Below are 18,203 nucleotides of genomic sequence, written 5' to 3'. Positions count from 1 at the left end.
TGTAGCTGGGGGGTTTGATAGGAACAGACGGATTTTTCTAGTATAAGAGGGCCTTAGGTGCGATAGAGAGCTTAAGGGGTAAGAATCTTCGTTCACTTGACCTTGTGTCTAGGAGACTCCCGCTCAAAAACACGGTTTCTCAATTAAAACATATATGCTTCAAGCATGTATTTATTGGATAGTATTATCATATTTGAATGTCACGCAGTGTTTACGCCAAGTGTTGTTATACATGAAATGGCCAAAAGCAACCCCTCTCCTTGTCTACTGTCCATACACAGTCCACATAAGACAGTCCTTGGCCAAGACACCGCCCATGACCTGAAAATCCTTGTTGTACTTGGCCCAGCTCTCTCCGATATCGCAAGTCACGCTGAAGCTCTGCGAGAGGTAGGTCACGCAGTCTTCGAGCTTCATGTTGCCAAAGTCGTTCTCGCTCATGGACTTGTCCTCAGGGCAGCCAGGCTTGTGGTACATGATCGACAGGGCCATGGAAGCTCCATTCTCGGCGACGCCAGTCGCGACCATCGGGCTGGGGGTGGGGGCGCCCTCCTTGAAGAGCCATCGCTTGTCGATGAGGTTCTGGCAGTAGGCTGTGGCAGCCTTGTTAAGCTCCTGCTCGTTGAGGCGGGGCCTCGAGCCCTCCTCGCCGTCGGCCTTCATGCAAACGGGGCCGTACTGGCCGGCAAAGTCTCCTCTGTTTGGCAGCTTGCCGGCGACGCAGTCACCCCAGACCTGGTTACCCTGGCAGACAGGCTTGCCATTAACCGTATCCTCCTCGATGGGTGAATCTGATGGGTTGTCAGAGCTAGGTTCCTCTTCAGGGACGGAATCGTCGTCGAACTCCGGCTGGGCGGGCTCAGTGTCGACACCAGGGTTGCTGGTATCAAGTTTGAACTCCTGCACGGCAACGGCAGCGGTTCCGTCGTTGGGGTCCTCGTCAATAATCTCGGTAGTCTTCCAGAAGTCGCTCTCGGGGAACTTGATGGCCTGGCCATCGCCGACGTCGACTTGCAGTTCACTCTCTTGCCTCTTGCGGAAGACATCGATAGGGGCCATCAAACGATCGAGATCTTTAGATGGACCGGTGTAGGGCTGCTCATTGACGTTTCTGGATCCGGCGCCCGTCTGCGCGAAGAAGTTGTTCTCCTTCTCGCCAAAGAACCATGGGTTGCTGAGCTTGCCTACGACGCCCGAGAGCTGGTTGGCCTTGACACGGTCGTAGACGAGACGAGCATTGTCCGAGATCCCCTCGTAACCAACGACTAAGAGGTTGAAAGTCAGTCCTGCGTTTTTAATGCTTACTGAAATTTCATTGAGGAAGACTTACTGAGGGCCATGATGCCGGCTACCTGACCTGAAGACATGCTGCTACCCGTCCTCATCTGGGTCCGACCGTCGATAGCGAGAGAGACGATTTCACTTCCGGGAGCCCAGATGTCAACGAACTTGCCGTCACGACTGAACTAGTAACCCGATCCATGTTAGTTGCGCTATCCCGCTATTGTTTGAGAGGTTGAGAAAACTTACCCAGCCCTTGTTATAATCCTTGTCTACACCACCGACACAGATTGTGTTCTGAGACTCGCATAGAGTTCCAGTGGCCTTAGTCTTGTCATCGGCAGCCTTGTTGCCTCCGGCGACGGCGAATGGGATACCCGCGTCATATGCCCTGTCGATGGCCTTGTTGAGCACGTTGCTATTGGCGGTGAGGACAAAGGACATGTTGATGACCGATCCCTTCCACTTGTCCGGCTTGTTGGACTTGTTCTCGTTGTGCCGCTTCGTCACGGCGTTGATGGCATCAACGATACCGGCCGTGTGTCCCCTGCAGCCGCCACTGTAGCAGCCGACCTTGACACTGACGAGGTTGGACCAGGGAGCCACGCCTACGTAGCTACCGCCGGCCAGACCCGCGACGTGGGTGCCGTGGCCGTCGACGTCATCGAGGGGTGAATCTTCCCTGGTGTAGGGAGATTGGCCGAGGCCCTGCGAAAAATGATATGCTCGCCCGCCAAAAAATTTGTGCGTGATCTTGATGCCCGAGTCGAGGACGTACACATCCACGCCCTCGCCGGCGCCGTGCAGAACCTTGTACTTCTCGTCCTTGTTGCTGAGCGAAATCTTGTTGCCGGCAGCCAGCTGTTGCAAGTGGTGCGGTCCCATGCGCTCGTCAAATGCCCATTTGGGGACGAAGCGCTTGGTGAGACTCTGGCTCTCGAGCTCTACGGGCTCGGCCACCTCGGTGTCATTGATCGAGTGCGCCAGGTCGACGGTGACGCTGCGCTCGACGGACTTGACACCGGGGTCGTACCTGATAAAGTTGTGGACAAACTCCTCGGACAACGCGGCACGGTACATGTGCAACATGTCGAGGTAGCCGAAGCGGTGAACCTCGGGTTCGTGGCGGAGATCTTTGCCGATGGTCTTAAAGTGGTCCTCAAGTGTGTGGTCATCGTGGAACTCGACGATGTATTCGTCCAGAAGCTCGCCCTCGGGCTCGTAGTGCGGGCATGGTTGCTGGGAACGGGGGAGCACGGCGGCGGAGATGCTAGTGGCGAGCAACCCGAGCCCCGCGAGGCTCGCGAGACGAGAACCAAGAACCATGGCTTGTGATATTGCGTACTACAAGTGAAGAAAGAAAAGTCAATTGTTGAATGACAGAGGCCAGGCACAGCTAAAGAATGAGTAAACAATGGGTCTGGAACGAGAGAATGGCAAATGAATGACTGTAAACCTCCTGCTCAAGGCTTGGGGAACTGGTGGAACACGGAGTCATACAACGAGACTTTATATGACGGCTTGAAGGATCCCTCGGGGGTTACGGCGTCTACTCATTTGCATTGTATGCCCTTCCTTCGGGCTATGCTAAGAGGGGCTATGCTAAGAGTGCCTACGATGCTGCCGCTAGGTCGTCGACCTATCCAGCCTGTGCTTTAAGGTTGTTATTTTAATGCAGCAAGTAGATCTCGTCTAGAAATAGATAGGGCTGCGCCACTAGCCAAGGTAGGCCTATAGGGGAGAGAGTAGACGCAGGGCCCTGAAGAAGGATTCTAGGACGGAACAGGGCCGGAATCCTGCCTGTCATTTTAGTCAGCACTAGCAACATGAAACAATCCCAGAGGATCAACGTTCATTTCCCGCTAATTAGGAACATGATCAGATCCAACTGAGAACCCATGGGTAATTCGCGCGTCCTGCATATAGAAGACGAGGAAAAAACGTCACGGATACTGCAAATCGGTCGCATTTTGAAAAGGAGGAGGCAGTGTTCCATTTCTTCAGCTTTGATAAGATTGTAACAGAGTACATATGGAGCACCGTTTCTCAAGTTCGACACGTGACTGAACGTTGATAACGGTACGCTAAACGGTTTGATTAATGTCTCCGATATACAGGGCATGCTGCTATTATCGCTTGATTCTCTTGAACACATTTCTAAGCCACTCAAAGACGGGATCTAAGACCCAAAGTTACTTTTATACTTCTAACGATATACCCTATGTATCCCAAGTTCCAATATGCATTTTAGCCAGTTCGTTGGTGACGCAGATATGTATATGTGCCTAAATCTTGCTAGTGAATTGTATGTGACACCTCATTGGCCAATGTTGTGTTCGCTTATGCCCGAGATCGGTACCCTATACCTTCAATTTCGGAGACACAGGTTGTGAGATTCGGACATACTTGAACAGAGGACAAGAACGCTATGGAACATTAACAATCTGAAGACTGCTGTAGTTGAGGGGTTGTTAGAAACTGCTCCACTGTTGTAGTATAAAACAGAAACACCCACTCTTATGTGAACAATGAGTACTTAAGGGGAATTATCCTATCCTCAAATTAACACAACCACTTTCCTACTAAAGTGCTGCCAAACCATGCAACTATTACCCATGAGAAGCCTCATAAAGAATAGCATACTTGTCAAAAGGAAAATTTAGTTGAGGGTGCAATGAATTAATCATTCAGCTTTCTAGGGATCTCTCAGTTGCATAATATGCGGTTCATATTCTCGTGGCTCTTGTCTATATAGCCCTCAAAGTAAAGGATACACAGTGAGACAACAGTGAAGATGTTTTAAATTGATCAAAAAGTAGCCATCATAGCAATGCAAGTCAGAAACCGTGCCCTGGAATTCCAAGGCTGTATGAAATTCCCCGGATAAATTGACTCTACGAACTTCAATCAGGTGATATTCTCGAGAATCCAATCCGAGAAATTAGCGCCACTCTTCGGATCTTAGAGGTTAAGAATCTCTCTGGCTGTGAATTGTGACTTGCAGTAGAATCTGTTGTACCCATGAACAGTTTCTTTAACCAGTCCGAGGAAAATCTGATGTTCGCAATGATAGTCATTATTACTTGTAGTAATAGAGCAATCTCCGAGTTTTGTTCCATTAACTGTTCAAGCTAATCAGTAATGTCACATATCATCAAGACATGATTTACTTACGACTATACATCCCGTAGTTACGGTTTTTGTAGATAGCTGTTTTGGGGTAATTGTCAGTGTTTTCTTCTTTCTGAATGTCTTAAAGGGGTATGTAACTAACTCCAGTGATATGCCGGGTCTTTTTTGCGCAAATTCATCTCAAGCTGCTCGATGTCTCGCGTAGGGCCCACGGAATCGCATGCTCCCTTGCAACGAACGCCAGTGGATCTGCTTACGTCCGCCAAGGTGTCGAAAGCTTTACGTTCAAAAACTCCGGTGCAAGTGATTCGATCATTGAGATCCCAGACTTGCCATTGCTTGTCGGGAGCCCCTCCCGAAAATTTCCGTTCGATCATGAAGACATCAAAGTCGGCTTGAGCATGTGGCACAAATGCTGCCAGAAAGGCTGTGCCGAGAACACTGAATTTCATGATGTTTCCTTTTGATGGTGAAATTAGATGAAGAGATACTAGTGGGATGTGAGCTATGATAAGTGGCCACGTTTAGTCTATATATACCTTGAATTATGGCGTTGTGGATCGATCGGGTGACAACTGGATGTCTTTGACGAGTTGTGGATTTGATAGTTAAATGAGGTTTGGAGAGGAAGAAGTTGCTTCTGTCTGTATGGTTCGATAGGAGCTTCTTTTATAGCCGATATTATCTATAGAGTTCAGGCAGATGCTGCACAAGTCACTGTGGAAAAACTTAGTCTTGTGAGAACATTTGGTTTAGAGATTTATTAAAACTTTAATTTGCGCAAACAGATTAATCTTTGTTGAGAATAACCTTAAAAAAAACCGAGAAGACCTACGCAAAAGCTAAGAGATCAAGAAAACGAAACGGGATTGGGGGAAGAGTGATCTCCGCTAGATGTTGGCACCTCATCATTACCTTCCTAGAGAGGACCTTGCATCAGAAAGCTACAGGGAAGAAAGTTACCTCACGTCCGTGAAAGGTAACAAACCATAAGTCCTTCTACGTCCACTTTATGCCTGCTTTTGTCAGTACCGTCCAAAATGCCGCGGCGAATTTGACTTTTTCCGGTATCACATTCGCAAGGCTGGCTCAGCCCTAGTATATGCAGCCCAGAGAGGCAACTTGTCGACGGTCCAACTTTTACTGGATCTTGGGGCTGACACGAGTATCAAAGATGGGCTTGGAATGATAGCTCTGATGTGGGCAACTAAGAAGAGGTTTCGAGAAATTGAACAGGCACTTATCGCTTACAGTACAGGTGATATTTTCAGGTTGAGAGCTTAAGACAAAGGATTCCTGAAGCGCCATGCTTCTCATAGCGTCGGTTAACATTTCGCAATGGTATGGATCGGAGATTAGGACATTTTTCTATCGCTGTATATTCCTATCTCTTATCAAACAATTTTATGACGTAGTTCGTGACGTCTTAAGTGCGTGCTCATGATGGCTCTCATGTACCTGTCATAGCATGTCATACTGCATCTCAACTTTCATTCTGCACAGAATAGATTCCTTCCATAACAACAAACAATTCCAAAATGCCCAAAACAGTCGTCGTCAGTGGAGGTGCCCGAGGAATCGGTCGCACCATCGCACGTTACTTCCTCGAAAAAGACTACCACGTCTTCATCCTCGACATCGACGAGGAAGAACTCACTCACACAACACGCACACATCTCAAGTCCTACTACGACGCCAAAGCCGTCGACTCAGCGCTATGCAATCTTCGAAACACTGATGAGATTCACGACAAGATCCAACAGGCAGCTGAGTTTCTCGGCGGGAGGATCGATGTGCTTGTCAACAACGGCGGCATCGCAGCCCCACATTGGAAAGATGGCAAGACGATGCTTGATCGCGAGACGTTGGATGAGTGGAGGGCGTATATAGACACGAACCTCACGGCGCCTTTTGCCGTCTCACAGGCTTGTTTGCCGTTTATGAAGAATGAGAAGGATACGGGTCCTGTGACGGAGGATAGTCACAGCACAGCTGGGCCATGTATCATTAATGTTGGATCATTCCGTGCGAAGCAAAGTGATCCGAATCAGGAAGGGTATGCATCTGCCAAAGCTGGGCTGTTGGGTCTTACACATAGTATGGCTGTCAGTCTGCAGCCGTACGGTATTCGTGTAAACTTGGTAGCCCCTGGACGGATCAAGGCTACACATGAGTCAAAGGAGGGGGATGAGAATGGTGTTGAGTGGGCGCATCTGAACGAGGATAAGGATGTCGAGGATCATCTTAGCAATCGCGCTGGAAGACCTTTGGATATCGCACAGGCTGTTGAGTACATGGTCAACGCAGGATTTGTCACTGGCCAAGATCTTATTGTTGATGGCGGTGCAGTCATGATCAAGTAGATCCCAACATTACTTCACAAATCATTCACGAAAAAAGCAATCAAAAGGCACAAGTTTGTTGATCAGATTCATTCATATTCGTATTATACTCATATTCGAGCATTAAAGTTACAATAATAGTGTTGAGTGGAGTTGTGACTACACATGTAGTCATGGGTATAGATAGCTCTCTCAGAGCTCATTAGTCGGTTAAATAATAATAATAATAATCGTCAGGCATCATCCCGACGTTAGAGTGGAGTGGTTGTTGTTGTTGTTGTTCATAGATCAAGAAAGTATGTCGTCTCTCATGATCTCCCAGTAAATAAAAAACGCCGTTCATGTCATGTTTAGTGGACTGGTTTCCTTTCCTTTAGTCGACGCCGCTGTCGCTGTCTGAACTGTCACTGTCGTCATCAGACTCGGGGGCAACTGGCTTGCGGGCTGGTGCTGGCGGCGGTGCGGGTGCTGTAGAGAATCGCATGGGTCCAAGGCCTGGACCGAGACGGGCTCCGGCGCCGGGCCACTTGTTGGGACTGAGGATAGCAGGCTTGGCTCTGTATAATTGTCAGTGATGGTCTTGTAGAGACTTGGAGGGTGTACTCACGCTTGCTCTTCGATAGCAGCCTCCTGCCTCTTCTGGTCTTCCTTCTGTTGCTTGCGGTATACACGTCGAGCTTCCTTCTCCTTGCGCTCAGCAGCGCGCTTCTCTCGCTCAAGGGCCTTCTCTTCAGCACGCTTCTTGGCCTCGGCGATCTTGCGCTCCCTGATCATGTCGTCGGCCTTCTTCTTCTCATCAAGCTTGCGCTTCTCTTCAGCGCGTCGTCGCTCCTCCATCTTCCTCTCCTCTTCGAGACGTCGTTCTTCCTCAAGTCTCTCCTCCTCCTCCAATCTTAGACGTTCTCGCTCCTCGGCCTTGCGCTTGCTCTCAGCGCGCTTCTTCTTCTCTTCAAGACGTCGCTTCTCTTCAATCAACCTCTTCTTCTCTTCGAGGCGCTTCTTCTCCTCAGCCTTCTTTTCTTCGAGTCTGTTCTTCTCTTCGGCCTTTCTCCTCTCACGTTCAATAGCCTTTTCCTCAGCGCGTTTTCTCTCTTCGACCTTCTTGATCTCTTCCATCCTCTCCCTCTCACGTTCTTTCTCCATTTCTTCAACCCGCTTCCTCTCCTCGGCCTTTCTCTTGTCTTCCAACCTCTGTCTCTCGCGCTCATTCTCCTTTTCGCGTTCTCGTTCCATGGCACGTCCTTCTTGCCGTTGTCGTTCCTTCTCTTCCATCTTCAACCTCTCCTTCTCGGGGTCGGAACTCCTGCTCTTGGATGACACTCGTGTAGGGTCGGCTTCCCTTCGTCGATGTTTTCGACTTTCACTCTCCATTTGGCTGAGGTTCTGACTGTGGCTCTGACTGTGGCGTCTCTCTCTACGCCTCTCCTCACGTCTCTCGTTGGGGTCCGCACTTCTCGTGTAAGCACGTTCCTTTACCACATGATCCACGTCCACAGGCTTCACAGGAGTGGAAGTCTTGCGTTCACTGTGAAGTCGTCGACGCTCTGCTCGCCGGGCCTCTCGTTCCACCTCGTCGTCAACCAATCGGGGAGTCTCCTGCCGTGAAACGCGTGAAGGCTCACGGCTGCTCTTGTGATGTCGCTTTTCACTGTCGACGCGCGAAGATCTCCTTTCCTTCTCACCAACGTCATACTCGCGATGTCGGATCGAGTAAGAAGTTGAGTGTCTCTTTTCCATGGGAGGACGTTCTCTCTCAGCACGACGTCGTTCTCTGGCCTTTTCGTAATCGTCATCGCTGCGACCACCAAGTTTTCTTGAGAGCCGACGAGCCTCCTTGTCATCGCTTCTGTCTTCCTTCTCCTCACCCTCACGTCGCTTGGATCGTTTCTGACGCGCACTGGGACTACCTTCTCGACTTCTCTCTCGAGTATCTCGAGTATGGCGTTCCCGTTCCCGTTCAACGCGACCACGCTCCTCATGCTCCTTGTGTCGACGACGACGTTCTGACCTCCGAGCATCTCGCTCATCAACGGGCTCTGGGTCAGATCGGTGACGTCTCACTTTCTTCTCACGTAGAGGTTCCTCCGGTTGCTCGGGGACAACACCTTTGTCCCTGCTAAGCCATGACCGCCATGAGGATTGACGCTTTTCTGGGACAGGCCTCTCTACAATAGGCCTGTCCGTAAGCGGTCTACCCAACGTGGGCCTGGTGAAGACAGGCCTGGGGTCGTCGACCTTGTAAGGAGGAGGAGGGGCGATAAAGTCAACAGTGTTTTGAGATACTTCGCTCTCAGACTCTTCGTCAGTAAAGACTTCCCAGTCGGACACGTCACGAACGACGGGCTCTGGAACTTTGGCAGTTGTTGCTACCCCTGGTACTTTGACTCGGCTGTGTAGAGGCATATCCTGACTCTAACGTGAACCGAAGCTATCCATTGAAAAGCAAGTATTAGTCAATGATACGATCAATGGCGGGGTTATTTTGTTTATTACCTAGGCAACCCAAAGGACGAACGATGTATAAGTGTGTGCAAAGATGAAAGATTTCAAGGGGCTTGATGCCTGCTTGAAGTTTTGGTCTGGTCACTCACTGACGCGACACGACAAGGGAAGGGCCGGAGATTACTGGTCAGCCACGTGGGGCAAGTTTTCTGCAAGGGTCTATGTAAATATATTGGTTCGCCACTAATTTCCTGGCGTTCCAACGGCGCGTGACGCGAAGAATTCCGTCCTATAAGTGTTTTTGTTTGTTTTGTTTTGTCTGTGCTTGTGAGTGAGACCAAAGGAAATTGTGATATCCAGAGATCAGTTACTCTGAGTTGCCAATTCAACTTGGTAGTGCTGCCGGTAGCTTCAAATAATAGACTTTCAGGAAGAGCGGTGAGCATAAACAAGTCATGGGGTATACCAAAGGTGTGGCTAGATTGGTCATGAGGGAACAGAGAGAGAAAAGATGGATGGTTATCTCTGTGGCGGGGGAGGAGAGAGAGAGAGGGAAGAAACGGGAGGGATGGGAGGGAGGAATGTGGCTGGGGAAATTGCGCAATTAAACTTGTCTAACAGCCCAGACAATGATGACGATAACGATAGCAATCCGGATAGACACTGTCTTTTGTTCTTTTTTCTTTCTTTCTTGGCTTTGTCTTTCTGACCTGATTCTCAAGGTTGAAAAGGAAGTGAAAACAACATCGTGAGATTGCTAGTTAGTTATATATTCCAACACCAACTGGAGTCTCTGATGGGTCTTCATGACTCACACTGGGGTCATGTGTTAGTGAAGTTTTGGGGTCATGCAAATGTACCTGTACGTGTCAAGCCAAGCGTATTTTCAAGCCACCATCATGATCTACGATAGGCTAACAGATCTCGCTTGAGTTTAGAGAGTGGACCTTCGGCAACAAACGGTCAAGCCTGATATTGTCCCGATCAACCCCGACGACGCCGAGGTAAATCGTTGTATCCAGTAACTTGTTTCATGTCGAAATATCCCTCATACTTTGGTCCCTTTCAATGACGATGACTTCTTGACTGAGACAATCAATTAAACAAGAAATCATGAGCTCAAAACTTGGTCACGAGATGAATCATGTTGAAACTTGATCTGGTCATTTTTCCATCTGTAGGAAGGCAATGCATTGCTACCTTGCCAACTTAGAATAGTTAAGCGTTGACAACGTTTATGCATGTTGCACAGACCATTATGCAGCTCTTATGCAGAGTATGCAAGCACTCTACCAATTCAAGGATCATTTTCATAGACCATTGCTTCCAACTGTTCCAATTCGCTGTTGACCAAAAACCATGAACACAATAATGGATACACCGACAGTAGCTCAATGCACGTCGTGTTCTTAGCCAGTTTTGTTTGAGACTGAGTGGAGGAACAATTCGTGTCGTCGAGGCTGCGCTTTTAAACTGTGGCACCTCACATCACGAGGTTGTTGACTGCTTCCTACCACAGTAAGCACAAGGACGTACACCGATACTGATTTTCACAATTGTAAATTGTAAACACATAATTATATCTGATTGGAACATGATGGAAAAGTCTCCAAACTCGACAATGGCGTTACCGAGTCAAGGTCACTCCATTTGACGACAAGTTGTGGAAAAGATCCCCGGCTACAGGGTAATTTCTTATCGATAAAACCTGCCGATAAAGAGCTCAGATAAGAGGCGCCAATTTCGCGTCATAGTTATAGATAATCCATCACAGCATCAACGATGAACATCCTCATAACCACGAGTAGATGCCACGCCCATCTGTTCACAATCATCATGCACAATGAAATGTCTTGTTAACTTGGAACCAAAAACTGAACATGAGGCGCTAGGCCTAAGAACTGTATATATACTCTGTGAGTAGAAATAGATATCTAGAAGTGCAAGTAATTACAAGCTATTTAAGGCTGAGTAGCCTCATCCTCGACGTAAGCGTGCATTTGACGGCGAACGCGGCTGTGGCTGAGGCACTGCGAGTAGTACTCGTTGACCTTCTTGCAAGAGCTTCCAGCTGCACACTTGGTGGATCCGGTAAAGTTGGCACCACCACACTGGCCATACATCTGCACAGTAGAGGAGCCGCTGGAAGACTCCTTGGTAGGTGTGTCCTCGGCGGTAGTAGTGGGCTTGGGCTCAGCCTTGACAGTAGGCTCAGGCTCTTCATCGCAATCAGCGACAGGGGTGGCAGCCTGGGTTTGCTTGGGAGTAGCAGGCTTGGAAGCGTACTCAGAGTCATAGTTAGGCTCCTCGTCACAATCAGCCTGAGCAACGGATGACTCCTCCTCCTTGGGGGCAACAGCAGCAGCCTGGCTAACGACAGGCTTGGACTCAGACTCGGAGTACTCAGGCTCCTCGTCACAGTCGGCAACAACAGTGGGTACAGGGGCCTGGGTAGCGGGCTCCTCATCACAATCCTGCTCAGCAGCAATAGGTGCGGATTGCTCATAGTCGTCCTGAGGAGCGGCCTCTTGGCTGGGGGCGGACTCGGGAGTAGACTCGGGGGTGGTCTCAGAAGCAATAGGAGTAGTCTCGGCAACCTCATCGGAACCGGAACCAGAACCAGAGCCGGAGGCGGGAGCAGAGACAGAACCAACACCAGCGGGTCCAGCCTTTCCAGAAACAAGAGCGACAACCTCGCTGGCGGAAACAGGAGTGATAATGTTATCCTTGTTCTGGCCAACAGCGTTGAGACCGCTCTCACCCTTCATGACGGGAAGGTCGCCACTGGAAGTAACAGAGTTGGGCTCACAAGCACGGCCAAGGACAGACTGGCAAGCAGCAGCGGCGCTCTCATCAGGGATGAACAGAGTGTTGACACCAGCAGCCTCCTTAGTAATAGGCTGGTCGACACCATCAAAGACGTTACCCTCGATGATAGCGTTGGCTCCCTGGTAAGCGTCGAAAGCGTGGCCCTTCATGTTCTGGAAGTAGTTGTTGGTAGCGTGGAAGTAACCGTTGGTGCCAGGCTCACCGAGCTTGGGGGCTCGGCCAGCGACGTCGTGGAAGTGGTTGCGGTCAAGAGTGACCTGGTCACCCTCACCGTAGAACATCATTGTCCAGTAGTGGTTGCCGTTGCAAGAAGCAGAAGTGTCGGTGACACCGTCGAACTCGGAGTTGGAGATGGTGAGGCGGGAGCCGTCGTAGTGGCTGACAATGAACATGCGGCCAACCTTGGAGAACTTGCAGTGATCGATCCAGACACCATCGTTCTCTCCCTTGAGCTCCAAAGCATCTCCTCCCCAGACAATACCAGGGTTGAGGTTGGTGATCTCAATACCCTGAACAATAACGTTTTTGGAACCCTTCTTGATGGAGAGACCCTTTCCGTTCAGGACAGCCTTGCCGTTACCGATGATACTCTTGTTGCTTCCAACGGGAAGAGGCTCAGGGCCAGCGGCATCGTAAGTGATGGAGCTCACAGCAACGTTGTCCTCGCCACCGCAAGAGAGATCACCGAGGTAGAGCTGGCCGCCGTTGGAAGCGCTGCAGCTCTTGCGGTCACATCCGGGGCCAGTCTTGGTCTGACCAGTAAAGTCGAACTCTTTGTCAATGTAAATGACACGAGGAGTATCATCAGCAAGAAGCTCAGCGAGCTCCTCAGCGGTAGCAGGCGTAACAGCCTCGCCCTCACCACCAGTAACACCAGCAGCGAAACCGTACGCCTTTCCAGCGACGGATTGAGCAGAAGCAGTAGCAGCAGCAGCCAAGATGGCCGCGAAAGAAGCTTGAAAGCGCATATTTTTCAGAAGTTCAAAAAAGAATGTGAATATAAGCCGAAGAGATAAAAATGAATGACTTAGGCCGGCCTAAGATAAAACGAATGAATGAAAAGGTTCAAGGACCTTTACGAAAGAATGAACGAGAGAGTGAAAAAAGAGCAAACAGCACTTGAGGAGAAAAGAGAGGGAAACAAAAAAGTGTCGAGACGAGATGAATTGTTCTTATAGCTGGGGTTGATTGTGATGGGGAAAATAAGCTAGCTGGACTAGGGTGGTGGAATGAGTTGAATGTCCGACGTGAAGTGTCTCAAGCCCATGTTCTGACAGCTTAAACGGTTAGCCGCCAAGGTCGTTGTGAAACTGGGACACGGAAAATTATGCTTATTTTGATTTCGCCAAGGAATGAAGATTTAGGCGATCAAGTTTCGTTTGCAAACGAGATTGATAGTGACCTTGCTAAGAACAAATGTGAAACTGCCACAGAGGCTGCGCGACGATAGTAACGCGGCTTTAGAGCGCAGAGCAAACATATCCATTGGCAATACTTCAGTCATTCTTTCCCATAGATTGTGCTGGCAACAACTCCCCATCTCGTAAGGCGCTTAGCTATACGCGTATAATGCCCAATCCTAGCCGCTTACGGAAAACGGAGCCATACCCGTAAAGTAATACCCGTTGTGGACTCTTCTCCAGGGGATTTCGGTGCGTTTCAGGTAACAAGGGCACAGCAAAAGTCTTCACCTGAATGGTGGAGGAAATATGGATGTTTTGTTTGACAGGTGAAAACATACCAGCTGTACGGCGAACCCTTGTCAAGAATTGGGCCAATGTGGCCCACAGCTCTCCTTTCTTTTGCCCAGAGTAGAAGGGTGTGAGCAGAAATAGAAAGACTTTGGGAATTTGTGTGGATTTGCGGACATTAACCATCGGTTCGGAGTTCGAGCTTTGATAAGATTGACGCAGGGTTGTTGAACTTGAGGTTACTTATCACTTTTTTTTGGATCAATTTTATGTTGATCGCTGTAATAGCGCAGGGTTTGACATGTATATTCCCATGGAAATAGGACATCGCCTCAAATGATATCGAGCTGACCGTATGGAGTCATGCGTATGGGTGCTAAGATAGTTGTCAGCACTCAAGAAACGCTTGATGAGTGCGATCAGCTCACCTCAAAGCATCGCTGCTTCAAGGTTTTGCACATTCCCCAGCATGTAATCAGAACCAAAAGTGCTCTCCAGAGTTAATCGATGTCCACAGTGACGTGTGATAAAAGGGAAGTTTGGTGTTTTTACACGTGAAGCAGTGCCAAAAGTCATGGTTGGCTGCAAAATTCGGCAATGAACAACTTTACTGACAGGAGATGATTCGGAAAGCTCATGGTATGCATCAATTAATAGTAATATCTGTGTTTGGTACAAGGCGAAACGGGATGAAGTAGACGACGCTTTGAATGAGGATCTAGTGGCTATTGGAGAACTTGTTGAAGTCGATAAGCATGGAGCAGAGCATTGGCATTATTTTGCAGACAGGTAGACATCGAATGAGTAGTAACAATAAAGGTTTGAGTTCGATTCAGTTGTAGCTAGGAAAGAGCACAGAAGAGCTTGTCCCTCTTCACTTGTGAATGTACTTAGATCGCCCCTTGCGCCCAGAATACACCACGACCATTTGTACCAACATACACCAATCCAGCTTCGTTTCCACTACCAGCCAACCTCGCACCATCAACAGCTCCAAAGCCCATAGACCCTTGGAGATCAGTCCACGTCTTTGCCATATCAGAGCTACCGTATAGCTTTCGTCCAGCAGATCCTGTACCGAAAGCATACACGTTCCACGTGCTTCCAGAACCGCGACCAAGAGCAATCTGCTCCGTCTTGGTCAAGGAAGACTCAATCTTGGAGAAGGATTCGCCAAAGTTGGTACTGCGGAAAATACCGACGTCGGTAGAAACCCAGACTTCTCCTGCCTTTGTTGGATGCGCTGCGATATCGCGAATAGATTGTGCAGAGCCTAGGGATCCGGCTTTGGAAAAGGTTGATGCCGTGTTGTTGGAGACGTAGAATGTTGATCCTGAGGCGCCGTAGAAGAAGTCATTGTCGCGCTTGTCGCTGGCGATGATCGATCCAGAAGGAAGGCTGGACACGGAGGAGAAGGAGGCTTCTTTCGCAGATCTCAACACGCCCTTCTTCTCGGTTGACCAGAGAACGACGTCTCCGTCTGCAGAGTAAGCAACTGAGCCACCAGCCTGACCAGTGGCAGTACCACTATGAGCCTTCCATGATTTACCTCCGTCTGTAGATAAGGCGGCTTGAGGTGCTTCACCCTCTGTGTTACCCGCTCGCACAACGTTGCCGACCTTGTTTCCAGCGTAGTCAACGCTGACCGAGCTTGTGAACATGGGGTTATCCCAAGCTGACTGAGGTGCTTTGTTCAGCACACCTTTGTTAGCAAAAGTGAAACCACTGTCGTCACCTACACCGGCGAGAAGCTCACTACCGCCGGGTGCAGACTTGACATCCAGCACAGCGAATTCCTCAATACCATCTGCCAAAGACTCAATGGTGACGTTGTGCTCAGTATCCCACTTGGTAAGATCATGCCCACCATAGACTGTAAGACCAGTAGCATACAGCCAGTGGTTGCTATCAAAAGGATCAATAGTCAAAGCCTCAACCATCCATCCCAAGCGCTTGGTGTCGACAGAGATAAAATTCTTGTAGATCCAAGGCGCCTTTGGTGTGGAGATGCTGTAGTGGTAGTCGAGATTACCCTGTGCATTGTAGTTCCAAATCGTGGACCATGTTTTGCCCGAGTCTGTGGATCGGAAGAATTGAACGTCGGGGTACCAGGAGTTCAGCGCGGCGACCATAAGAGTTCCAGGCTTCTTCTTGTCAAGAGCCAAACCGCCGAAGCCATGGTAGATGTTTCCAGGTGGAGTAATGTCCTTCCATGTGTCTGCAGCAATGTCGTAGCGGTAGACCGCACCAGAGCTACCATCATAAGGTCCCGATCCATCGCTGTAGGACAGATAAAGTGCCTTTTCCTTCGCCTCGAACTGGCATTTGTGAGGAAGAAATTCCTTAGGCTGACCAGCAACTGGCTTCCACGTTTTACCAGCATCGGTAGTAACGTAGACAGAAGCAGTTTTCTTGTCTGCTACACCGACAAAGATTCTTGACGTGGCGCCGTTGATCAGGGAAGAAGTGGAGTCGAAAGTGACAAAAGCCAATCCTTGAATGTCGCTGTTGTATCCAGATCCATCACTGGGGTCAGGGATGTAAGTGCCCACATTGGTGAAGGAAGTGACTTTGGAGAAACTCTTGCCAGCGTCTGTGCTCCTCCAAAGACCGTTGCCGCTGCGGGCACCAAAGTAAATGATATTGGAGTTCTTGGGGTCAACGGCGAGTCGCTCACCCATTCCGCGACCAGGCATGTTGCCACCGACTTTGAAGGGGAGTTCGGTGAAGGACCATGTTGCGCCTTTGTCGTTGCTGATACCGATGGCTCCATTGTTTGGGTCCCTGTATCTACCATTAAAGTATGTCAAATTAGTGAGCAGGCTCGCTTACCAGTTGCTTGTATACATGCCAACTGCTGTGAGAACCTTGTTCGGATTGTTAGCATCCAAAGCCACGGCATCGATGCCCCAGCGGTTCCTATGCGATGTTAGCCATTGAGAAGACGGAAGTGTATTAAAAGGCTTACCATGTCGAGTCCGTAGCAGTGTTATCAGTTATAGGAGTCCAGGAGTCATCCGGGTTGAGACGATACAGTCCTCCAATATCTGTCCTGGCATAAGCGACGCCCTTGGCATTAGGGTGGAACTCAATGCCGGGCACAAAGCCACCACCGCCGCCCATGCGAACATTCTGCCATTTCAGGGCAGCTTGGACAACACTCGCCGAAGCGAAAAGAAGAGAAAGCAGCTTCATGATGCTGATATGTACAAACGGATCATGCACATAGAAAGGTGCTATATTTCTCCTGTATTATTATCGCCTTTTATATATGGATGCCTCGACTAAATCCTAATGGTTGTGAACTTATGATCAAGAGGTCATTTGCACCTTCGGATATTAAACCTCCGTGCCGAAATAGGAACAAAGCAGGGGTCTTCAGAATTCAACACCTGCTTATAGTCATTGAAGACTGAAGGTTTACGGAGATCATTGACTTTGAACAGTTTGGGCAACGGACATGTCGAATACATTTTTCCACCTACCAGTTAGAGCTAAACGTCCAATTTGAGAAGGTTGTGGTCATTCAGGTGATTCGGTTGGACGGGCCGTTATATATGGCGCCACTCCTCAGCTATGCCACATCGGTATTTCTTTTCAGGCTGAAGGCATTGGGGTAGAAACTTTGTGAGCGAGTTACAGAAAATCTTGGATTGATGAAGGAACACTTTATGTAAGGCACAGAATGCTGCATAACGGCCTGCAGATCTATTAATAGAATACACGTGAAACATCTGAATTGATATGATGTCTCGGTATGCTGCCAATTGGTCACTCACGATTCCTTTTCTGTTCCGTCATTCAAAACTCTGGTTGGGCAATTCATCAGCCATGAACAGAAACCACAAGTAAAGGAACTCATAACGAGGCGAAAATATTGCTCAAATATTCATTACTCACTGAAAAAGTTGAATTAAATTCTTCACAGTTCGCAGGTATCGCGTATGCCAATTTTGCGTTTCAATAGACGGTTTCTACCATAACAGAATTAAACAGGGTTGGCTGTAAGCGATTTAACCTTGACATCTCCCAGGGACAATACTGGAGCGTCTTGAGATTAGAAAGGATCAGCCACTGATTGAAGTACCTGGAATGATATCAAAAGTCCCTAGTAGTACTACCATGACGTTGCGGGTAGTGGAGGTCAATTTTGAACAACGTGTCGATCATCAATGATGATTGATATCCTGATCGAATCGATTACTCGATAAGGCGCAAAGCACAGTGTCACAATTAACTGAGGATGGCAGACGCCAATTACAGAATAATGTGTTGATCATCAACGACGAATCATGCCGTGATCGAATCGATAACCCGATATGGATATACGTGAGAAATTGGTGCCAGATCAATAATTGGAGGGCGCCTGATGCATTTGTAATCTGGCCTAATTAAACAAGACCTTTTTCTTACGCGTCTCTTGTAAATAAAAGGGCGTCGTTCATATCGATCGGATCACGGCAACAATATTGAAACGGCTATAGGC

General features: G+C 48.9%; 6 protein-coding genes across 6 annotated transcripts; 1 reads left to right on the top strand and 5 right to left on the bottom strand.

Annotated features, from left to right (window-relative positions):
• Positions 1-156: 156 nt before the first annotated feature.
• On the bottom strand, positions 157-2,857 carry EDB82DRAFT_469232 (peptidase S8/S53 domain-containing protein). Its single transcript, XM_025725692.2, has 3 exons — positions 1,531-2,857; positions 1,331-1,466; positions 157-1,265 (listed from the first exon to the last, which is right to left on the bottom strand). Exons 1-3 carry the CDS (start codon positions 2,605-2,607, stop codon positions 265-267), a joined length of 2,214 nt encoding a protein of 737 aa, XP_025594265.1. The 5' UTR covers positions 2,608-2,857; the 3' UTR covers positions 157-264.
• A 1,385-nt stretch (positions 2,858-4,242) lies between these two features.
• EDB82DRAFT_530902 (uncharacterized protein) lies at positions 4,243-4,865 on the bottom strand (the record flags this gene model as incomplete). Its single annotated transcript, XM_025725691.1, has 3 exons — positions 4,243-4,403; positions 4,456-4,491; positions 4,556-4,865. 3 exons carry the CDS (start codon positions 4,863-4,865, stop codon positions 4,243-4,245), a joined length of 507 nt encoding a protein of 168 aa, XP_025594264.1.
• Positions 4,866-5,824: 959 nt separating this feature from the next.
• EDB82DRAFT_518158 (uncharacterized protein) lies at positions 5,825-6,829 on the top strand. The gene has a single exon (XM_025725690.2). The coding sequence runs from the start codon at positions 5,952-5,954 to the stop codon at positions 6,774-6,776; it is 825 nt and encodes a 274-aa protein (XP_025594263.1). The 5' UTR covers positions 5,825-5,951; the 3' UTR covers positions 6,777-6,829.
• On the bottom strand, positions 6,830-9,271 carry EDB82DRAFT_518157 (uncharacterized protein). The gene is made up of 2 exons (XM_025725688.2): positions 7,363-9,271; positions 6,830-7,312 (listed from the first exon to the last, which is right to left on the bottom strand). Exons 1-2 carry the CDS (start codon positions 9,156-9,158, stop codon positions 7,129-7,131), a joined length of 1,980 nt encoding a protein of 659 aa, XP_025594262.1. The 5' UTR covers positions 9,159-9,271; the 3' UTR covers positions 6,830-7,128.
• Positions 9,272-10,968: 1,697 nt separating this feature from the next.
• EDB82DRAFT_569811 (pectin lyase fold/virulence factor) lies at positions 10,969-13,903 on the bottom strand (the record flags this gene model as incomplete). The annotated part of the gene is made up of 2 exons (XM_025725686.2): positions 10,969-12,981; positions 13,768-13,903. The coding sequence occupies 2 exons, from the start codon at positions 13,901-13,903 to the stop codon at positions 11,159-11,161; spliced, it is 1,959 nt and encodes a 652-aa protein (XP_025594260.2). The 3' UTR covers positions 10,969-11,158.
• A 639-nt stretch (positions 13,904-14,542) lies between these two features.
• EDB82DRAFT_453446 (uncharacterized protein) lies at positions 14,543-16,912 on the bottom strand (the record flags this gene model as incomplete). Its single annotated transcript, XM_025725685.2, has 3 exons — positions 14,543-16,501; positions 16,550-16,636; positions 16,686-16,912. The coding sequence occupies 3 exons, from the start codon at positions 16,910-16,912 to the stop codon at positions 14,608-14,610; spliced, it is 2,208 nt and encodes a 735-aa protein (XP_025594259.1). The 3' UTR covers positions 14,543-14,607.
• Between the last annotated feature and the right edge of the window lie 1,291 nt (positions 16,913-18,203).

Source organism: Fusarium venenatum (genome assembly GCF_020744135.1).
Source record: "Fusarium venenatum strain MPI-CAGE-CH-0201 chromosome Unknown EDB82scaffold_4, whole genome shotgun sequence".
Classification (NCBI taxonomy): domain Eukaryota; kingdom Fungi; phylum Ascomycota; class Sordariomycetes; order Hypocreales; family Nectriaceae; genus Fusarium; species Fusarium venenatum.
Note: the sequence above shows the minus strand (reverse complement) of the source record. Positions and strands in the feature narration are given on the sequence as shown.

Bases quoted from the DNA above. Each gene is read 5' to 3' on its own strand.
- EDB82DRAFT_469232 (XM_025725692.2), bottom strand. From the start codon at position 2,607: ATGGTTCTTGGTTCTCGTCTCGCGAGCCTCGCGGGGCTCGGGTTGCTC. The intron at 1,467-1,530 runs GTAAGTTTTCTC...TCGGGTTACTAG, and splicing joins AGGATTATAACAAGGGCTGG to TTCAGTCGTGACGGCAAGTT. The intron at 1,266-1,330 runs GTAAGTCTTCCT...TCAACCTCTTAG, and splicing joins AGCCGGCATCATGGCCCTCA to TCGTTGGTTACGAGGGGATC.
- EDB82DRAFT_518158 (XM_025725690.2), top strand. From the start codon at position 5,952: ATGCCCAAAACAGTCGTCGTCAGTGGAGGTGCCCGAGGAATCGGTCGC.
- EDB82DRAFT_518157 (XM_025725688.2), bottom strand. From the start codon at position 9,158: ATGCCTCTACACAGCCGAGTCAAAGTACCAGGGGTAGCAACAACTGCC. The intron at 7,313-7,362 runs GTGAGTACACCC...ACAATTATACAG, and splicing joins GCTGCTATCGAAGAGCAAGC to AGCCAAGCCTGCTATCCTCA.